Below are 16,469 nucleotides of genomic sequence, written 5' to 3'. Positions count from 1 at the left end.
ATTGTTAAAATTGTTGTTTGCATTGTTGTTTGCATTTTTGTTCATACTGTTTTTGTGACTTCTTAATATAATTAAAAGAGGGGATGTGTAGGGGCGGGCCAAAGGTGGCACAGAGGATGTGCCAGGTACAGAGCCCAAGGAGCATGCCCCAGAGTTAGTAAACTGGTTGGTTAAGAAAGTCACATGATATGTAAGGATAAAAGGGCGCGCGAGTTCGAATAAAATCTCTTTGTCTCACCACCGCACGAGGAGCATCACTTATTCCTTGTTATACAAGGGTCACATGCTACAGAGGTACAGAGATTAAGTGTTTATTCAGCATCCTTTGAAAGACTGTGGCATGGACAGGGTTTGATCTTTGCTCTGGAAAACCTCAGTCTAGTACTTGATAATGACCTTTATATCATCTTCTAGGTAAAATGCCAAAAATTCATGTAATGCTCCCTCTTCATCTGAGGAACAAAATATTAAGTAAACAGTAATGATTTAGGCTGCCTAACCTGAAACAACCCTGTAACCCTGACATTTTATTGTGTAAGATGAAGACTTGGTTGATTTAAAACAGTTCCTGATATGTGATGATCTAGTCCTTATCTACTCTCTAGCTCACCACATGCAGAATACTCTTTTTTACAAGTTAAAAAAAGGCACGATACTATTTGAGGCCAGGGAAATGACTAAGTTGGATATTGGCCAAAATATCAGACATAATCAGCTCAAAAATAAAAACAATGCGAGTACCTTTGGTGGATTAATACAGGAGAAATAAGCCTACAGCTTTCTAAAGTAAGCTAAAAATGATGCTTCAGGTTCTTTAATCCTCCCTCCATCCCTTGTCCTATTGTGTCGTTATTTTGTCCATTCAATTTAGGACAGTCCTGCCCCGAATGCTTTTGCCAGTCACACCACCTTTTAATCTCCCTTCTGTTCATTTGCAGCTACTTTGGAGTTGCAGTTCCTTTTATGTCACTCACCCAATATTTAGAATTTATAGCTTCCTCAGATAGCTGGCCATCTTGACAAGAAGAGTGACACAATCAGCTGTCAGATACTTTTCATTCCTGACTTCCATGCCAAAACTGACATGTGGATATTGGGATAATAATGTGTTATCTTAATTAGGTGTATCTTCGTGATACATGCTTTATAACAGATAGAGCATATGAAACTACTGCAATGCCTTGCCAGGGTATCTTTGAAATGAGATTCCCTACTTAAGAGTTTTCTTCCTTCTTAAATAAATAAAGAGTAAACGAACAATTGCAGAGTCCAAGTCTGAATCCTAGCACTTCCTGTTAAACCTCACAAAATAGTGCAAGAAACATGTTTGGTCTGCTTTCTAAGGCTTGATGATGTGATAGGAAGGATGTTGTATGTAACATCAAAGAATGATGTTGTTATACCTCTGAAGCATGACTTCTGGAAGTCCAAGTGAAATAATGTATGTTCATTTTTCTCCTGAATATGGCAGTTTTTAATAGGCTTGGATTCTTATCAGAAATGTTCCAATGATTTCCTTCATTGTGTTTGCGTGTGCTTTGACTAGCCAAATTTCTCTCACACTTCCCCAAGTCCTGTTAAGTGACTCTCTGCTGAGTTAAGTTAAGAGCAGTGCCAAGCAAATTGCAAGCTGCCAAAACCAGCCAACAAACCACTGGTGATGAGCTCTTTCAGCTCATGGTGAATGTTACTGTTTTCATAATTCCAATGTCATATTCAAGTGGAAAATGGTGAAGTCTGGACAACAGACAGACCTGAACAGTGTTTTGGACTTGAGAATAGAGTCTGTCTGAGGGTCAGGGTGGATCATAACTTTCACACTTGCTGTCTATTTATTCATGTTAGGATTAAAGTCTTGAGAGTATTCCTGGCCCAGCGATCGTTCTTGAAATAGATTTCTTGGAGCTGTGCATGGTGATCTGGGGGCAGAATTTACATCTGTGTATTTATATCTCACTTAGAATGATTACAGACCTTTTTGTTAAAGACCATAAAATGTGAACCTTTAGAGAGTCCTGCAGAACAAAGTGTGTAATGCACAAAAGATAATTCATAAGGCATGACTGGATTAATTTCTTCTCTATATCCTCTGCTGTAGTGAATATATTATGAGTATATTGTGTTTTCTTCCCTTTCCTCTTCCAAATATATCCTGAAGGGAATAGATCTTGCCTGTTGTAGCATGCCTATAACTATTCCTTTTAGTTTATTCTCATCATTGTCCTCAAACTCAAGTCCATTAATTGTTTAGCGACATGCCCATGTGTTGGCAAGCACATGGCAAGAGGCTCAGGGCAAGTCGGTGACTTTCCCTGGAGGGGAGATGTGAGCCCAGGACAAAGTATTTCCTCACTGGAGTTTTCTCAGCAGGTAGCTCTGCTACAGTGTTGCACTCACATTAGTAATCTGAAAGAGATTTTGTGAAAACCAAAGCCAGTCAGATATTAAATTGAGACAAATAAAGCTTCAATATTTAGGAAAGATACTGAATTCCTTCTTTGCCCTGTGAAGGGGATGTGCTTTAAAGGTAGGAGCAGGTGACAGACTCCTAGTATTTCTGGCTGTGCCACTAATTTCCTTAAGAACTGATGTTTTTCCATAAGTTATACTCACACTCAGGTCTTCACTTGTAAGATGATGATACCTATATCCCAGCCACAGGCATACTTATTTATAAAAATCCCAATGAAAACCTTAGATGACAGACCAAAGCCAAGTTTGCATTGACAAAATGCAGATTTTGAGACTACGTAGTGCAACAGCGGACTATTTCAGGAGAAAAGGGACTGTCTACAATGCTAAATCACAGGAGGTAGAAGTGATAGGATAGTTTCCTTCAGATATGTGTGTTCCAGATCTGTACTAAGATGCAGAGGAAGATTCTCGCAGAATATCTTGTTTTTAAGCTGGAGAAAAGGTGGACTATATAACAGACACAAAAGATGAAACTGCAGTTTAAGGTAATAATGCAGTAATGTAATTGGAAACTAGTTTAATGTTACCTCTTCATGTGTGAGAGCTCAATGGCATTTCATAATAAGGGACTTGAACCTAGCTCTTCTGTATCCTGTCCTTGATCTTTTGGATCAGGCAAACATGTTGTCTTAGAATCATAGAATCATTAAAGTTGGAAAAGACCTTAGTGGAAGTCCTCTGCTGTGGAGTGCTAATAGCACCCTGAAGCAGACTAACCTTTCCTAGGAGACATTTATGTTAAAACTAGTAAATTCCTATAACAAGTTTTGTTTTGAACAAATCAATATTTTTGGATACAGAAATATTTTTTTTAAAAATTCGCAGGTTATACTTGCTGTTCCAGTCACAAAATCCACTTTTTATGTCAGTTATATTTTTCTGATGCCCTAAAAAGATTATGTATCTGCTCTCCTCTGGGTTCCTCAGGCATATCATTCCTCAGTGTGTTGAACAGCTCTGTACTACTGTAGTAGGTCCTAGCCCTAGAATAGGGCTAACACGATGTTAAGTATGTTAAAACCAAAAAGATTTGTGGTGATCCCCAAGGTGTTTGTTATCAAAATATAAGTTGAGAGTCTGGAAGTGGATCATAAGGATGGAGTGTGTGGGTATGTGTGTGAGTGTAGCAAGGAAACACTAAGATATAAATGGTAATTTAAAGTATATTGTTTGTCAGGTCTTTATATGTGCAATGCAGAAGGCTGGAACTTTAAAGAAAGGTTTGAAATGATATAATAATTGATAAAGATATCAATTTTCACATGACAGTCAGCAATAACATTAAATGTCTTAGTGAACTGTAGAGTGCAGTATTGTGAGAGAAGGTTTCACAGATAATTTAAAATACGATATTAAATTTTTGCAGTCTTGTTTTACTGTAGATTTTCCTGAAGAAGGATGAGGGAAGGAACAACAGTCTATCTACCTTTATCCAGATAATTGTGTTTGCTTACTACTGGTATTGTCTCGTTGGGTGCAAACTAGAGAGTGTATGAGCTGGTCCTGCCAAGCAGGTTGATCAAGGTCAGGAAGAACATGTAGGATAGGTGATGGGTTTTAATCTAATTAGCTGAACCTAAATCAGAAAACACCTGTGTGAGGCTGCTATTGCTGATAGAAGTTTTGGGAAGTCAAATATGTGGTCATCCCACTAATACTTTAGAATAAGAGAATATGTCAAGTTGTAAGGGACCCATAAGGATTATCAAGTCCAACTCCCTGTACCTCGCAGGACTACCTAAAACTAAACCATATGGCTAAGAGCCATCATGACTTCCCTTGGAAGCCTGTTCCAGTGACCAACCATCCTCTCAGTGAAGAACCTTTTCCTAATGTCCAACCTGAACTTCTGATGCAGCTTCATTCCTTTTCCTCATGTCCTATCACTGGTCATCAGAGGAGATCAGCACCTCCCTCTCTGCTACACACCTTGGAGAAGTTGTAAACTGTGATGGAGTCACCCCTCAGCTGTCTCTTTTCCAAGCTGAACTAACCAAGTGGCCTCAGCCACTCCTCCTACATCTTGTCCTTTTACTACATTGGTTGCACTCCCCTGGACACACACTAATAGTTTGATGTCCTTCTAATATCAGGAGCCCCAGATCACACACAGTACTTGTGGTGCCATCATATCTCTGATGCTAAAGCATTGTGGACTTTCTTTTTAAAATTCATCCATTACAATGAACATGGTCATCTTCTCTAACCTTAGGTTAGAGCTGTGCATGCTGCTGGAGAATGAGCACATCTTAGAAGGTGAGAGTCCTTCTCCTCCTCTCATCCTCTCTCCAATGAGAAGGTAATCTGTTTTCTTTCTGTTCTTTCCTTATCTAATAAGCATGCATGTTTGGATAATTTAGGATGAGTACTCCATGAACGAAGAAATTATGTAATATATGTGGTTGAGATAAAGAAGTGATCAATTTAAATTTACAATTTAAATTTACATTTAAATTTAAATTTATGGGTACAATTCAAATTTAAGGATGACCAGAGACCTTTCAGGGACAGCTCTCATAAACTGTATTGCCACTCAGAGACTGGAAGTTGTACAAGACTGCTGGCAAAGAATTACCTTGCTCAGATAGGCTGTTCCAATCTTCTGTTTCACAACTTCTCTACGGATAGCAGAATTGTTATAATATTTAATTCACTACGGGATAGCACCTCTCTGAATGATGAGTGTTTATAAAAGCTTTCAAACTTGAAAAGCATGTAGCATTCTTCTCTTTGATACATGACCAAAGGACTTTTAGGAATAGTAAACATTAAGCGTGGTGGAAGAAAATCATGTGTTACTAAGGCAAGACTAGCAATGTAGTTTTGAGCAACTTATACAGACTGGAAAGTCATCATGTATTACTGAAACTTGGTCTGCACATGGGAATGTGGCTGGCATATTAATGTTAAGAAGGAGCATGGCAATTATGTACAATGAGGTGCCAGGACACTAATAGGTATTCCTATGGAAAATGGTTGAAGCTCAGCTGATGGCTGATACGAGTTTTGCTGCATTTTCCTGTCCTATGCTATCATATAATTACCACTTGGTGTGTGAATTTTAACAGCAGGAAAAACCTCACCCCTAAGCCAATACAGCTTACAATGTCTTAATAGAGATACAGTTACAGTAAGGGAAAAACATATTTTTGTAACTAAAGAGTGTTATAATTTAAATTGCTAATTTAAGCCTTATTGGCAAAAGAATTTATAAAGTTTGGACAAGCTCTGCCAGTGTAGCTCTGCTAGAAATCTTTTTGTTAGGAGTCAAAATGGGAAGCTTTTGAACCCTAGGTTCTAATATGCTGCACAGAAGGAAAGAGAAATGAGTTCTTGCCTGTTCCAGATAACAGTGGAGAAGCTGCCCAATCTGTCGTGCCTAACCATGCTGCTGAATCGCTTCACTACAGATCCCCGGTATCAGCAACTCTTCATCAATCTGGTAAGACTGCAGCCAACTCTAAAAACAAACATTTCCTCCATGAACAATGTGTTTGTTATATTTTCTCATTTGTTTATGATGGCTGTGTCAGCTGCACTGATTTACATAAACACTGCCAATCCTCCGACGTTACATTCTCAGCAAAAGTAGCTGAGTACAAACAGCATTCCAAAGTTTTAATTCATATTGTATAAACATAACAGATGTTGATAAAATGAGCCAAAAAGAAAATACAACAAAGGAGACCATTTCAAGGGGGCTTTTGATTAAAATACATTCCAGATTGACAAAATGATACAATGTTAATGGAATAGATCATTTAAATGTCATTATTTGGCTCTTATAGTTCTATAAAGCAAATATAAAGCAACACTTTTGAGATTTAGACTCCATTACAGTGCAGTGCCTATACATCAAATTATAAATAAAACTAAATTTCTTTCCCCTTTCCTTTTTCTTTTTTTTTTTTAAATCCCTGCTATGACATTGCCACATTTATTTCCTAAATGCACTACTAAAATACTGGGTCCAAAAGCAATAATATTTTAGTATACTAAATAAGGCCTAAAATAAATATGTTATAAACAAAATAAATGTAGTTTCTGCCTCAGTGAATTTCCAGTCACTGAAGCTGAGGTGGGGGGATACTGAGAAATCCAGGCCAGAAAGCCTAATTCAGATGGGTTTTATTTAAAAAGATATAAAATCTGCTCCTGTTTACTTATGTGTAAATAAGATAGGACTGAGTTCAAGATCCATCTGGTCTAAATCTCTTGCTTTGAGAATAGCTAGAAGGAGAGAAAAGTTACAAAACCCAATAATGCTCCTAATATCCATTATCTAGTTTGGATTAAGAGTTTCCTTTTAATAGATGGGAAAACTGAGGTGGAGAGAGGACACATGATTTTCCGAAGTTCAGGAGGAGGTCATACATGGGAGTAGATGCCAGCTCAGCCGAGGCCCAGTCCAGTGCTTGCGCCATTGGGCCACACAACTTTTTATTATGAGAAACTTATGGAACCCAATGAGGTTTCATATTAATACCTAACTTTTTAGTATCTGATGTGATTCCTGAAGCACAAAGTTAAGTGTCCCTTTCAACAGCTTTTTACTATCACTCATGAAAGCTCTGTTTCTGATATCCACATAAATATCCATTGTGAAGTTCTTGGATGTAATGATTTCCTGTGGCAGTGAGTTCCACAGCAAAATTATATGCAGTATGGAAAGAGAAAATCTTTTTACTTTTGTTTTCCTCCTTATGTCTTTGAATGTCTTGTCTGTCCTGTAAATGAAAGACGGAGAAGAGATGTGTCCTTCTACTCTCTGCATTTATTTATATTATTTTGTCAAGTCTTTGTTTCAGTTTTACTCTGTCTAGGGAAGCATACACTTGGGAAGCATAATACCCCTTCTTTGATAGAACTGGTCAAGTCATAAGAAGGATACTGTGGAATTATGGAAAAAGTAAAAACTTACTGAACCACTATATACTCTATACAGACCAGCTTAGTTAACAATAAAATGGTCTTTAGCTTTGTTCCTATCAAGAAACCATTATAGCCCTCATGGTTTTCAGTGACCAGACTTTAGTACCTCTTCTTCTCAGAGCCATGTGATTGTTCTCTTTGTCCTCTTCCTTGCAGCCTGTTTCTATGTGAATTGATTTTTTTTATAAGCATTTACTGTGAAATATTATAGGATATCATAAATGGCTGTGTAATGAGATAGCAGCTATAAAAAAAATCTTGAGACTTAATAAACCTTGGGGTCACTGACTGTTTCCAAGTAAAAACTCAGACCATATCAATGGACCTCAGCTTTTCTAGCCTGTGAAATTTGGGTACATTCCAGATGTAATAGTTTATTTAGAGTGAACCTGGTGGTTTACCAAAAAAAGAAAGTGCTTTTTTACTATGGTATTTCCTGATGTTTTAGGCATAATTTGGGATGGGGAGCAGGGAGAGAAGAATCCATGTTCTTATTGGCTCCTGTCCCTCAAGCCTGCTACCTGTCTCCCTGGCCTCCTTCCTCTGCCTCTCCTTCCCACCCTTGTGGCAGTGGGAGTGCTTGTACTTTTGTCTTCTCTCTTTGCCTTACAGAAGTCACACATAAACAAATATTCAATGTCAGTCCGAGCTCATTTCTCACTGCAGTGCAGCTATGTCATCTTTCACACCCTGGGGCTGTGCCACCTCACTGTCGACCTGCAGAGCCGAGTGGTTAGGGTGATCACCAGGAAGGACCTGACGTCTTTCCCACTGGAGGAGAGGCTGAGGCTCCAGCTGGTGCCACAGAGCCCCTGTGCTGATGAACTGCCCCCAGATTCAAGGCCACGCATGTATTCTTAGGCTTTGTCACTTCTTTTTGAGCCCATGTTCATCTTCAGGAAAAAATAATCAGAGCTTTTGCTTCTCCAGATCCTTTCTGGAGAAGAGACACTTAAAAGCTGTAGTATCTAAACATGTGGCATTGTAGCCCAGGTTTGTGTATCTTCAGCTGCTTGGTGATTACAAAATTCATTAATTTAAATGCTTGCGAGACAAGATATCAAGTTTGTGGAAGATATACATAAAATCAGATGTGAAAGATGGATGTCAAGAATGCTTTTGTCGTGCTCTGCCTATGCCACTCAAAGAAAAAATGTCATAACCATTAACGGCAGTTATGCTGGCAAAGCCTTTCAGAGAAGACTAAATCTTCAACCTCTGAGTATCTGCCTAATAAAAAGGAAAATGTTTTAGATTTCCTTCTATGACTTCGTAATTGATGTTTAATTTTGTTCTGTTAAATAGCAGAGGGATTCGCACAGATCTGGATATTAAAATCAAACATGTATGAAGAAATCCACTACTATTAATGTTATAACGAATACCAAGGAAAACTAGTAACAATTTATTGGTTATACGAACTTGCCAAAATTCCTGAAAGTGAATTTCTGGTATTTGAATCATGCAGCTTTGAGTTTCCTGTAAATCAAAGATTTATAGTTGGATGTTCTTCTGTTTTCCCTTTTGGAACTTGTCTTTGTTATCAATAATGTTGCTTTTGTAGTACCACAGAGAATGCATAGCACTTTAAAACTGAGGTGTCCAGTCAATGCATATAACTGGCAGCCAAGTAACATATGAAGGTACATGAGACAGGCTCGTTAAATGGTAGGGTTAAAATATGTGATATGAAGGGTGAGAAATGCTCTGCAAGTCATCCATTCAAGAGATATGGAGGTGGATGTTTATTTAGATTATGTTACAGTTAGTAATCTTTTGTTCATTAGTACATTAGTAAAGTCATTGTTATTACTGAACTATGCTTCACCTACCTGAAAAATGCAAAGTTTTTCTTGAAGGAATTAGGTTTTGTGTGCTAGCAGAACAAGAGATCTAATCTAGAGATCTAATCTAGAGATTTCCTCTTAAGACAGTGAGAATATCTTTTCTTGATAACCAAATCTGAGTAACCTTGCCATGAATTTGCATTTTTGGTTCAAAGCCCATTGCTGATTTCCTTTTCCTTTATTTATTGAGTGTACAAAATATCACCTTTCTAAGACTTAAGTAATGTAATTTCTTTTTGCTTACAGTATCTGTGGCTAAATGACTCAGTACAAACTGTAGTTGGGGTGTGCTTTACGTAGTATGAGAGCTTGAGACAGTCAGGATAACTCTAACTCATTAAACAACTTCAAACAGGTCACTTAAATGCTTGGCATATCATTTACTCTGCCTTGAAATTTGGAACAGGGATATAGTTACTGTGAAGACTACATGTGTGAAAGATGTTATAAGAATATATACTATTTAGAACAATAGTTTGTGTAGTCCAGTCATAAAAATCAGTGCAGGTTTGTTTTTTTTTCCCCCCCATGTTAGTACAAGTGTGATTTCTAAGCAAAAGTTCACACAATTTACATGAAACCTCTCATAACTGTGTTGTAAATTGTGGGGGATGGCATGGTGCATTTTTCCATACATTGTTATGTGGTTTCATTGCTAGATGAGGGGTTTTTTTGTTTGGTTTTTAATTTGTTTTTATGTGATGTATGTGTGTTTGTGAAGACACACAAAACAGAATTCCACCTAGGAATGGAGTGGCTCCCTTATATTCTGGATTCCGGTGACAAACCCATCTCATCACAAATGATAATAGCGTAATTCGTATAGGAAAGTGAAAACAGATGAAATATGTAGGAAGCTTTTCATTAGTATGTCAGTCTCATGACTCATATAGAACAGGAATGACAGTAACAAGAAGTCATATCATTTGGCTCTTCAGCACAAAGTATTTTTATTTTTCTTCTTGTCTGCTTATAGTGTATCATAAATGTTCTGCTATGTCTTCACATAATTTGAACTAAAGGCCAGATAGAACAAAGATGCTATTTTTATATGAGATAACCTTTATCAATTTTCACAGTTTTTGAATGCAAATCTCTGTGACAAAGGGCTTCACAACAAAAATCAAGTCTTTGGCGTTATTTTTGGCTTTTGCTATGCATCTGTACCTCTTTCATCTCGTTCTCCCTTATGATGATGTTTTCCTAATACTTCTTTCCCTCTTAAACAGAAATATGTCTTAAAACACGGGCAGATTGAACTTTAGATCTAGGTTTGAAGTACAGTCATGCAAAATCCCCCCTTTTTGTTCAATTTCAATTTCCTTGTTCAATTAGGAAAAATGCTTTCACATTAGAAACATTAAAGCATCTGTGCATTATATATCCCTATGAATGAACATGAACTGTTGTGAGAAGTTTTTTGTTGCATACAGCTTTAATATGTGGTTTTACATATATCCTGCAATGTCCATTATGTAACATTGCTTGTGTTTTTCCTGTCATGTGATACTTATATACTTTAGAGTTAATTGCCCAGTGTTTTTAAACTGCCTGGTTTATCATACTGGAGAACCTTTCAACATTTTCTTGTTTCACAATTGATTGTTGCTTACATTTTTAAAATGAGATGTTGTCCTTTAATCACATTTATTTGCTGATCATGAACGGAAATACCTAAAGGAGGGAAGAGAGATGAAGAAATTCTTAGTATCTACTTTATATAAAAATGATGACTTTAAGGATTTGGTGACCAACATTGCTAAAGGTAGCAGTAATACGATACGGGCTATCATACCTCAAGTCTGAGATAGCTTTGAGCCAAAAAGCTAAATGCTAATGGAAATGTAACTTGATGTGCTCTGCAAGAGTAGTGCCTGGAAAATCACTGGTGAGGAAGTGCTGCAAAATGTTACTGTTGTCTCTGCTGCCCCTTTTCACATAGCTTCAGCTAACAGAGCTGTCAGTGTACCTCTGGTGATCATGAAATCACTTAATGAAATGAAGTGTAACCAGCTCTCTACTAAACTAGTGCTTAATTAAGTGTGACCATCAAGTGATGGGAACCATAGTAGTATACAAGGGATTGCTTGTTCATTCCTGAAAGGCCTATTAAAGTAAGAGGAAATATGTGATCAGCACAGTTGTCTGAATGTCTAACAAGGTATGGCATGGGAATGCCAGCATCAGAGTTCAAACACATGAGGAGTTACTGCTGCTTACTTGAGGTACTGAACAAACTAGAATAATTTACACTATGTGATTGTAATCAATGCCTAACACACTTCTGAGGGGCCAAAGCAATGAAACAGTTGACTAACTTGCAGTATCTCATTAAACTGACAAATTTTGCTTGCCTGAGATCATAGATTCTATGTAAAGACTCAACATTCTGCCACTGATGCTACTCCTTACTCCATGCCAGCAGAGAAGCTGTAAGGAGTTACCAGCTTCTGCATATTTTCTTTTGAAGCGGTTACAAAAAAGAATTTATGTTTTTGTGCAGTTTATATTTGCAAAGAGCTCTGTAGATGTGAAGTCCCACAGCTTCTGCTATGGTGTTGCTATAATTGCCCTTCGTATCTATGGTGGAGCCAAGATGTGGATATGAAGTAGCCTACTGAGGACTGGAAAGTGATCTAAAAGTGATCTAAATGGCTGATCAAAAAGAACTTCAGACTCTTGACTTCTTTTCTTCTCAATATTAATCTCTTGTAAAGTAAACCCAAAAGCCAGCAGTAAGGGAAGGTATGGCAAGTTGTGTCCTCCTGCATTTTATCAGCTTTGCTATACAGGAGAGAAGTGTTTCTAGTGTGATAGGGCTGTCCCTGGAATACAGAGTAAAGCCACCCATGCAACAGGGAGGACTGTGAGAGGACAGGGAGGACTAATTAGAACTTCCCATGCTCCACCTTACATCCACTGCCCATTATTGGGCACACACAAGAGTAATCTGGCTCTGTCTTATCTGTAGCCTAAGGATAGGTAGTTTCAGCAGTCCGGTCTCTTCTGAGCCTCCTCTTCTCCAAGCTGAATGAACTTCCCTCTCTAAGCACCTCCTCGCATGCCTGTGCTCCAGCCCCCTGACCAGTCTGGTGGCCTTTTGCTGGACTTGTCAATATTTTTACTGTACTGTGGAGCCTTCTTGCTATCCCCAAACCACCTTGTGCAGAGTCACGCTAATCTTCTCTGTATCATTCAAATTTTAGCATTATGCTGCCAACAAGAACATGATTTCATTAGAGGATAAGCCAGAACCATTAACTTTTTAAAAGGAAGATATTTGGAGACAGTGGAAATTTAAGGCTTTTAACCCATTTCTGCCTTTCTTACTATTAAGCAATGTGTCCTTATGTTCTGGTCTTTTTCTCAGCCCACAGTTTTCAGTGGCTTCCTGCACTGTAAGGAAGTCTTCACAACCCCCTCTCAGCATCCTGAGAGAAGTATTTATATCAGCTTGGGCTCTTGGTTGTGTGTCTCCTCTGCCTCTCTCAGAGCTCTTCTTTCTGCATCTTTCTGCTCTTCTACTTCTTGTGCATTTCACCACTCTGTCAGACTTGTTCTGCACTCCAGAAACCTTTTCCCCAAAAAGTTGCTCAACTGCTCTTGGAAAAGCACAATTTCCTTCTCCATCCAGAAGATGCCCCCTGACTGAGTGCAGCCGCATTGTTGTCTGCTGTCTCCTGAAAAGAACATAAAGTCTATGCACAGAGTAACTCCAAATGAAGAAATTAAAATTTATATGCTCAACATGTTAACAGAAACATCCACAACATTGTTATGAAAAGTAATTCATTAGGGTCTGGCCGTGATTTTGGAAATTACTCAGGGTGGTTTTATAACAGTTAAAAACTGTAAGGTGCTGCGTGTGAGGCTTTGGGGTTTGGACATGTTTTTCCAGAACTCTTTACATTTGTCAGTGAGAACATACAGCTCTTTTGACAGTAGGACTTGGGTGGGCTGATGGTTGCTGGATGCTGTAATAGGAGGTTGGCGGGACACAGAATGATAAACTTACTTGTCAACAGCCTCACTGGCTTTCTTAGGACAAACTGAGCTTTGTACCTCTGAATCTTGTTTCTCATTTAGTCCCTGGTAATTTTTCTGGTACGGGTTAATTGATTTTGTAATTGTTTGCTGCTGTTTTTATGTCTGCCCAACACGGAACCCTTCTCAGCCAGAGAAGCTCATTTTGTATCTATTATTCCCTGCTTTGTTATGTTGCTTCCCTCAGCCAGAAAGAATTCTCTTAAATTGTTTGCATGTTAGTGGCAACAGAGATGGAAGACCAAAGAAAATAAAGAAGAGATCCACAGTGAATGTTGAAAATGGGGTCCATCCAGTGTGTGGGATGGAAAATAAGGTTGCAAGCACCCTTAGGGAGATCTCCAGTGGGGTGACAACAGCTTTGCAAGCCAGAAGAAGAGTTTAGAGAGCACCTCAAGAGGAAGAAGACCTATGGCTCCATCTGAATACTGTAAAGCCCTTTCTCTGAAAAGCAAGATACTGGCATAGATGAAGGCCAGGTCAAAGAGCTCTGCAGGGCCATTTTGGCCTCTCTGTCTGCCTTCTCTTCCTGAGTCCAAATGATTGTGTAGGGTTGGTGCTCACATACCATCTCATGGAGTTGAGATATTGCTCAGATAGGTGCATGGAGAAGGTTGCTAAAACTATTCTTAGGTACTGTAGGCCAGATGCCTTTATATCTGATCAATTCATAGCTCCTTTGTGGCTCTCTCTTTGGTATTGTGAGCATTTGCTGTTTCTCTCTCATGCAGCACCTTTTTAGTTCCTATTAGTCGTGCATTAGCTGCAATGTACTGTCCCCTCCCCTCCCATCTTCTCCCCTCCCCTCTCCTCCCCTGCCCTCCCCTGCTGGGCATTATTTCTTCACCCTTGCTACTGACTGTTTTGCTTGACAATTGTTTTGTTTGCAGAAAGTCAGGAAATTTTGCTTGCTTTACTTTCAGAGCCAGGATATTAGCATAGAAAATGAATCACTTTTGATCTCTCCTTGTTTTTCCTTGTTACAAAGTAATTTTTCCAGACTTCTGCAAAGCTTTGAGTTCTTCTGTTTCTCCTTTTAGAACAGAGGGACCTGAATTTCCATTGCCTGGCACTGCAGGTGTGTGGTCAGAGTAGTTGCCTCCCCTTGTGTATTCTACTTGTAATTACTACACAGATCCAGCCAAAGTGGACTTAGAATGCGTCTCCTTAAGCCTACCCAAGGCAAGCTCACAGCCTCCTGGGGGTGAGATGTACCTAAGTGAATTTCATCTATTTTATTAGACTTTTGTACACTTGAATGAAGTTCAGTGTAAAAGGTCTCTGCAGAAATAAACATAGCAGATCAGGGGCAAAGTGCAGTTTTCCCTGGTGATTTATATAGTTTAAGATTAGAGCTGGTATTTTGCAAAATGCTGTTTGAAGTTGTTAATTAAGTTTGCCTGAACAGACCAAAACAGACACAGCTAATTGGTTAAGGTTATAGCTATGAGATTGTGACTGTTATCACTGTGAAATGTCTTGGTGTATGTTCTTGTTCAGGTCTGTTCTTCCATTCTTTTTTGGAGGAGGCAGATAAAGCATGCACTGTATCACTGAGATAGTGAGGAATACTTTTGGGAGTATCATCCCTATCTCAAATCTGCTGTTGTTAATGGGAGGTTTCTTTACTGAATACCTCTGTGTTCATTCTACTTGCATTTTTGACAGGAGGAGTGCTATCAGGTGACTTATCAACTTTTTTTTTATGAATAAAGCTTAATAGGAAGCCTTTTCACAGCATGAGACCATCCATAGGTCCAAAATAATTTAATCAACTCTCACAATCCATGCAGTTACTGGCAAACCTGATTCCTTTTATGAATAATTTTACTTGGATCTTAGTAAGAAAAATGTTCTTGTTAACAGTATGAGCAACAAATTTCCAGACAAAAATATGGAGGAGGGAGAGTATGGATAGACAGAGTCTGGGGGGGCCTGTGACTTCATTGCACTTCACATGATAAGAGGGTTTACTTCAGGAGCCGGTGATGGGATGGAGACTTGAAAGGCCAGGCTACAGGAAATGGGAATGGTGAGTCAGGAAATGGCAGCCTTCCCTCCGAGTCATCCTTGAACTACTGCCCTGGTGTGTTCAGAATGGGAATTGGATTAGTAGAGATGTTGCTCCTTCAGAAGAGGTTTCAAACTTGTGTCGTGACCATTTGATGTTGTTAAACATTACGTGCTGTTACTCCCTGAGAGCATGGATTTCAGATCCTGCATCTGCTCTGATCCCTAGTGTGGGTGCCTGCCGGTGCTCTGTAGCTGTCCCTCTCCGCAGTGGCGGATCCTCCATGCCTCCCTCCTGGCCCGGCTCTCCATCCTATGAGCACTGTTATGCACCTGCCTCGTTTCTTGTTGAAGCCGCTGCATGGCTGGTGACCCAAAGGTGTCTTGTGTGGCTGCTAAACAGCTGTAATTTCCCATAACAAGCAAATTATTCTCTCTAACACTTGATCGTCTCACCAGGAGCAGAAGAGCTATCTGTTAGGGGGCCAGTGGTAGTATTTGATGATTGCAGGGGTGCTCACCATGAGGGTATGTGGGGTGACTTAACTCATCAATGAATATAAGTATCTAAAGGGCGTGCTCCAAGAAGATGGACCCAGGCTTTCCTCTGTGGTGCCAAGCAACAGGTCAAGAGGCAATGGGCAGAAACTGATGCACACGAAGTTCCACCTGAATATGAGGAAGAACTTTATTGTGTGAGTGACCGAGCACTGGAATAGATTGTGGAGTCTCCCTCACTGGAGATATTCAAGAACCATCTGGATGCAATCCTGTGCAATGTGCTCCAGGATGACCCTGCCTGAGCAGAGAGGTTGGACCTCTGTGGTCCCTTTCAGCCTGACCGATTCTGTGGTTCTGCTGACTGGGCAGGCAGGCAGCAGCAAACCCGAGCCCGCCGGTCAGATCACGGCTTGGAAAAGGCACCTGAGCCGGAACGCGCGCCGCGCTCCCACCTCTTAATTCTCCGGTGTTAATGGGCAGGACGAGGTTACGCTTCGTGGCGAATTTCGGCGCGGCGGAGCCGGACCGGAGCGGCAGCGCCGGCAGCGGCCGCCAGATGGCGCCCTGCCCAACGCCTTGGCGGGGCCGCCGCGCTCGGCCGAGCGGCCTCCCCGCCGCCTCTGCCCCCCGGCCGTGGCGGCACCGCCTTCCAGCTCCACT

General features: G+C 39.8%; 1 protein-coding gene across 1 annotated transcript in view; it reads left to right on the top strand.

The window, feature by feature from the left end:
* LOC135409016 (chloride channel protein D-like) overlaps window positions 1–8,281 on the top strand; it is an 84,107-nt gene extending 75,826 nt beyond the window's left edge. Inside the window, 4 exon segments of the mRNA XM_064644396.1 lie at window positions 4,688–4,731; window positions 4,734–4,774; window positions 5,822–5,917; window positions 8,020–8,281. Of these exon segments, the coding sequence (XP_064500466.1) occupies window positions 4,688–4,731; window positions 4,734–4,774; window positions 5,822–5,917; window positions 8,020–8,268 (430 nt within the window). The 3' untranslated portion in view covers window positions 8,269–8,281.
* Window positions 8,282–16,469: the final 8,188 nt, after the last annotated feature.

The sequence above is a fragment of the Pseudopipra pipra genome, chromosome 1, assembly GCF_036250125.1.
Source record: "Pseudopipra pipra isolate bDixPip1 chromosome 1, bDixPip1.hap1, whole genome shotgun sequence".
NCBI classification, from domain to species: Eukaryota; Metazoa; Chordata; class Aves; order Passeriformes; family Pipridae; genus Pseudopipra; species Pseudopipra pipra.
Note: the sequence above shows the minus strand (reverse complement) of the source record. Positions and strands in the feature narration are given on the sequence as shown.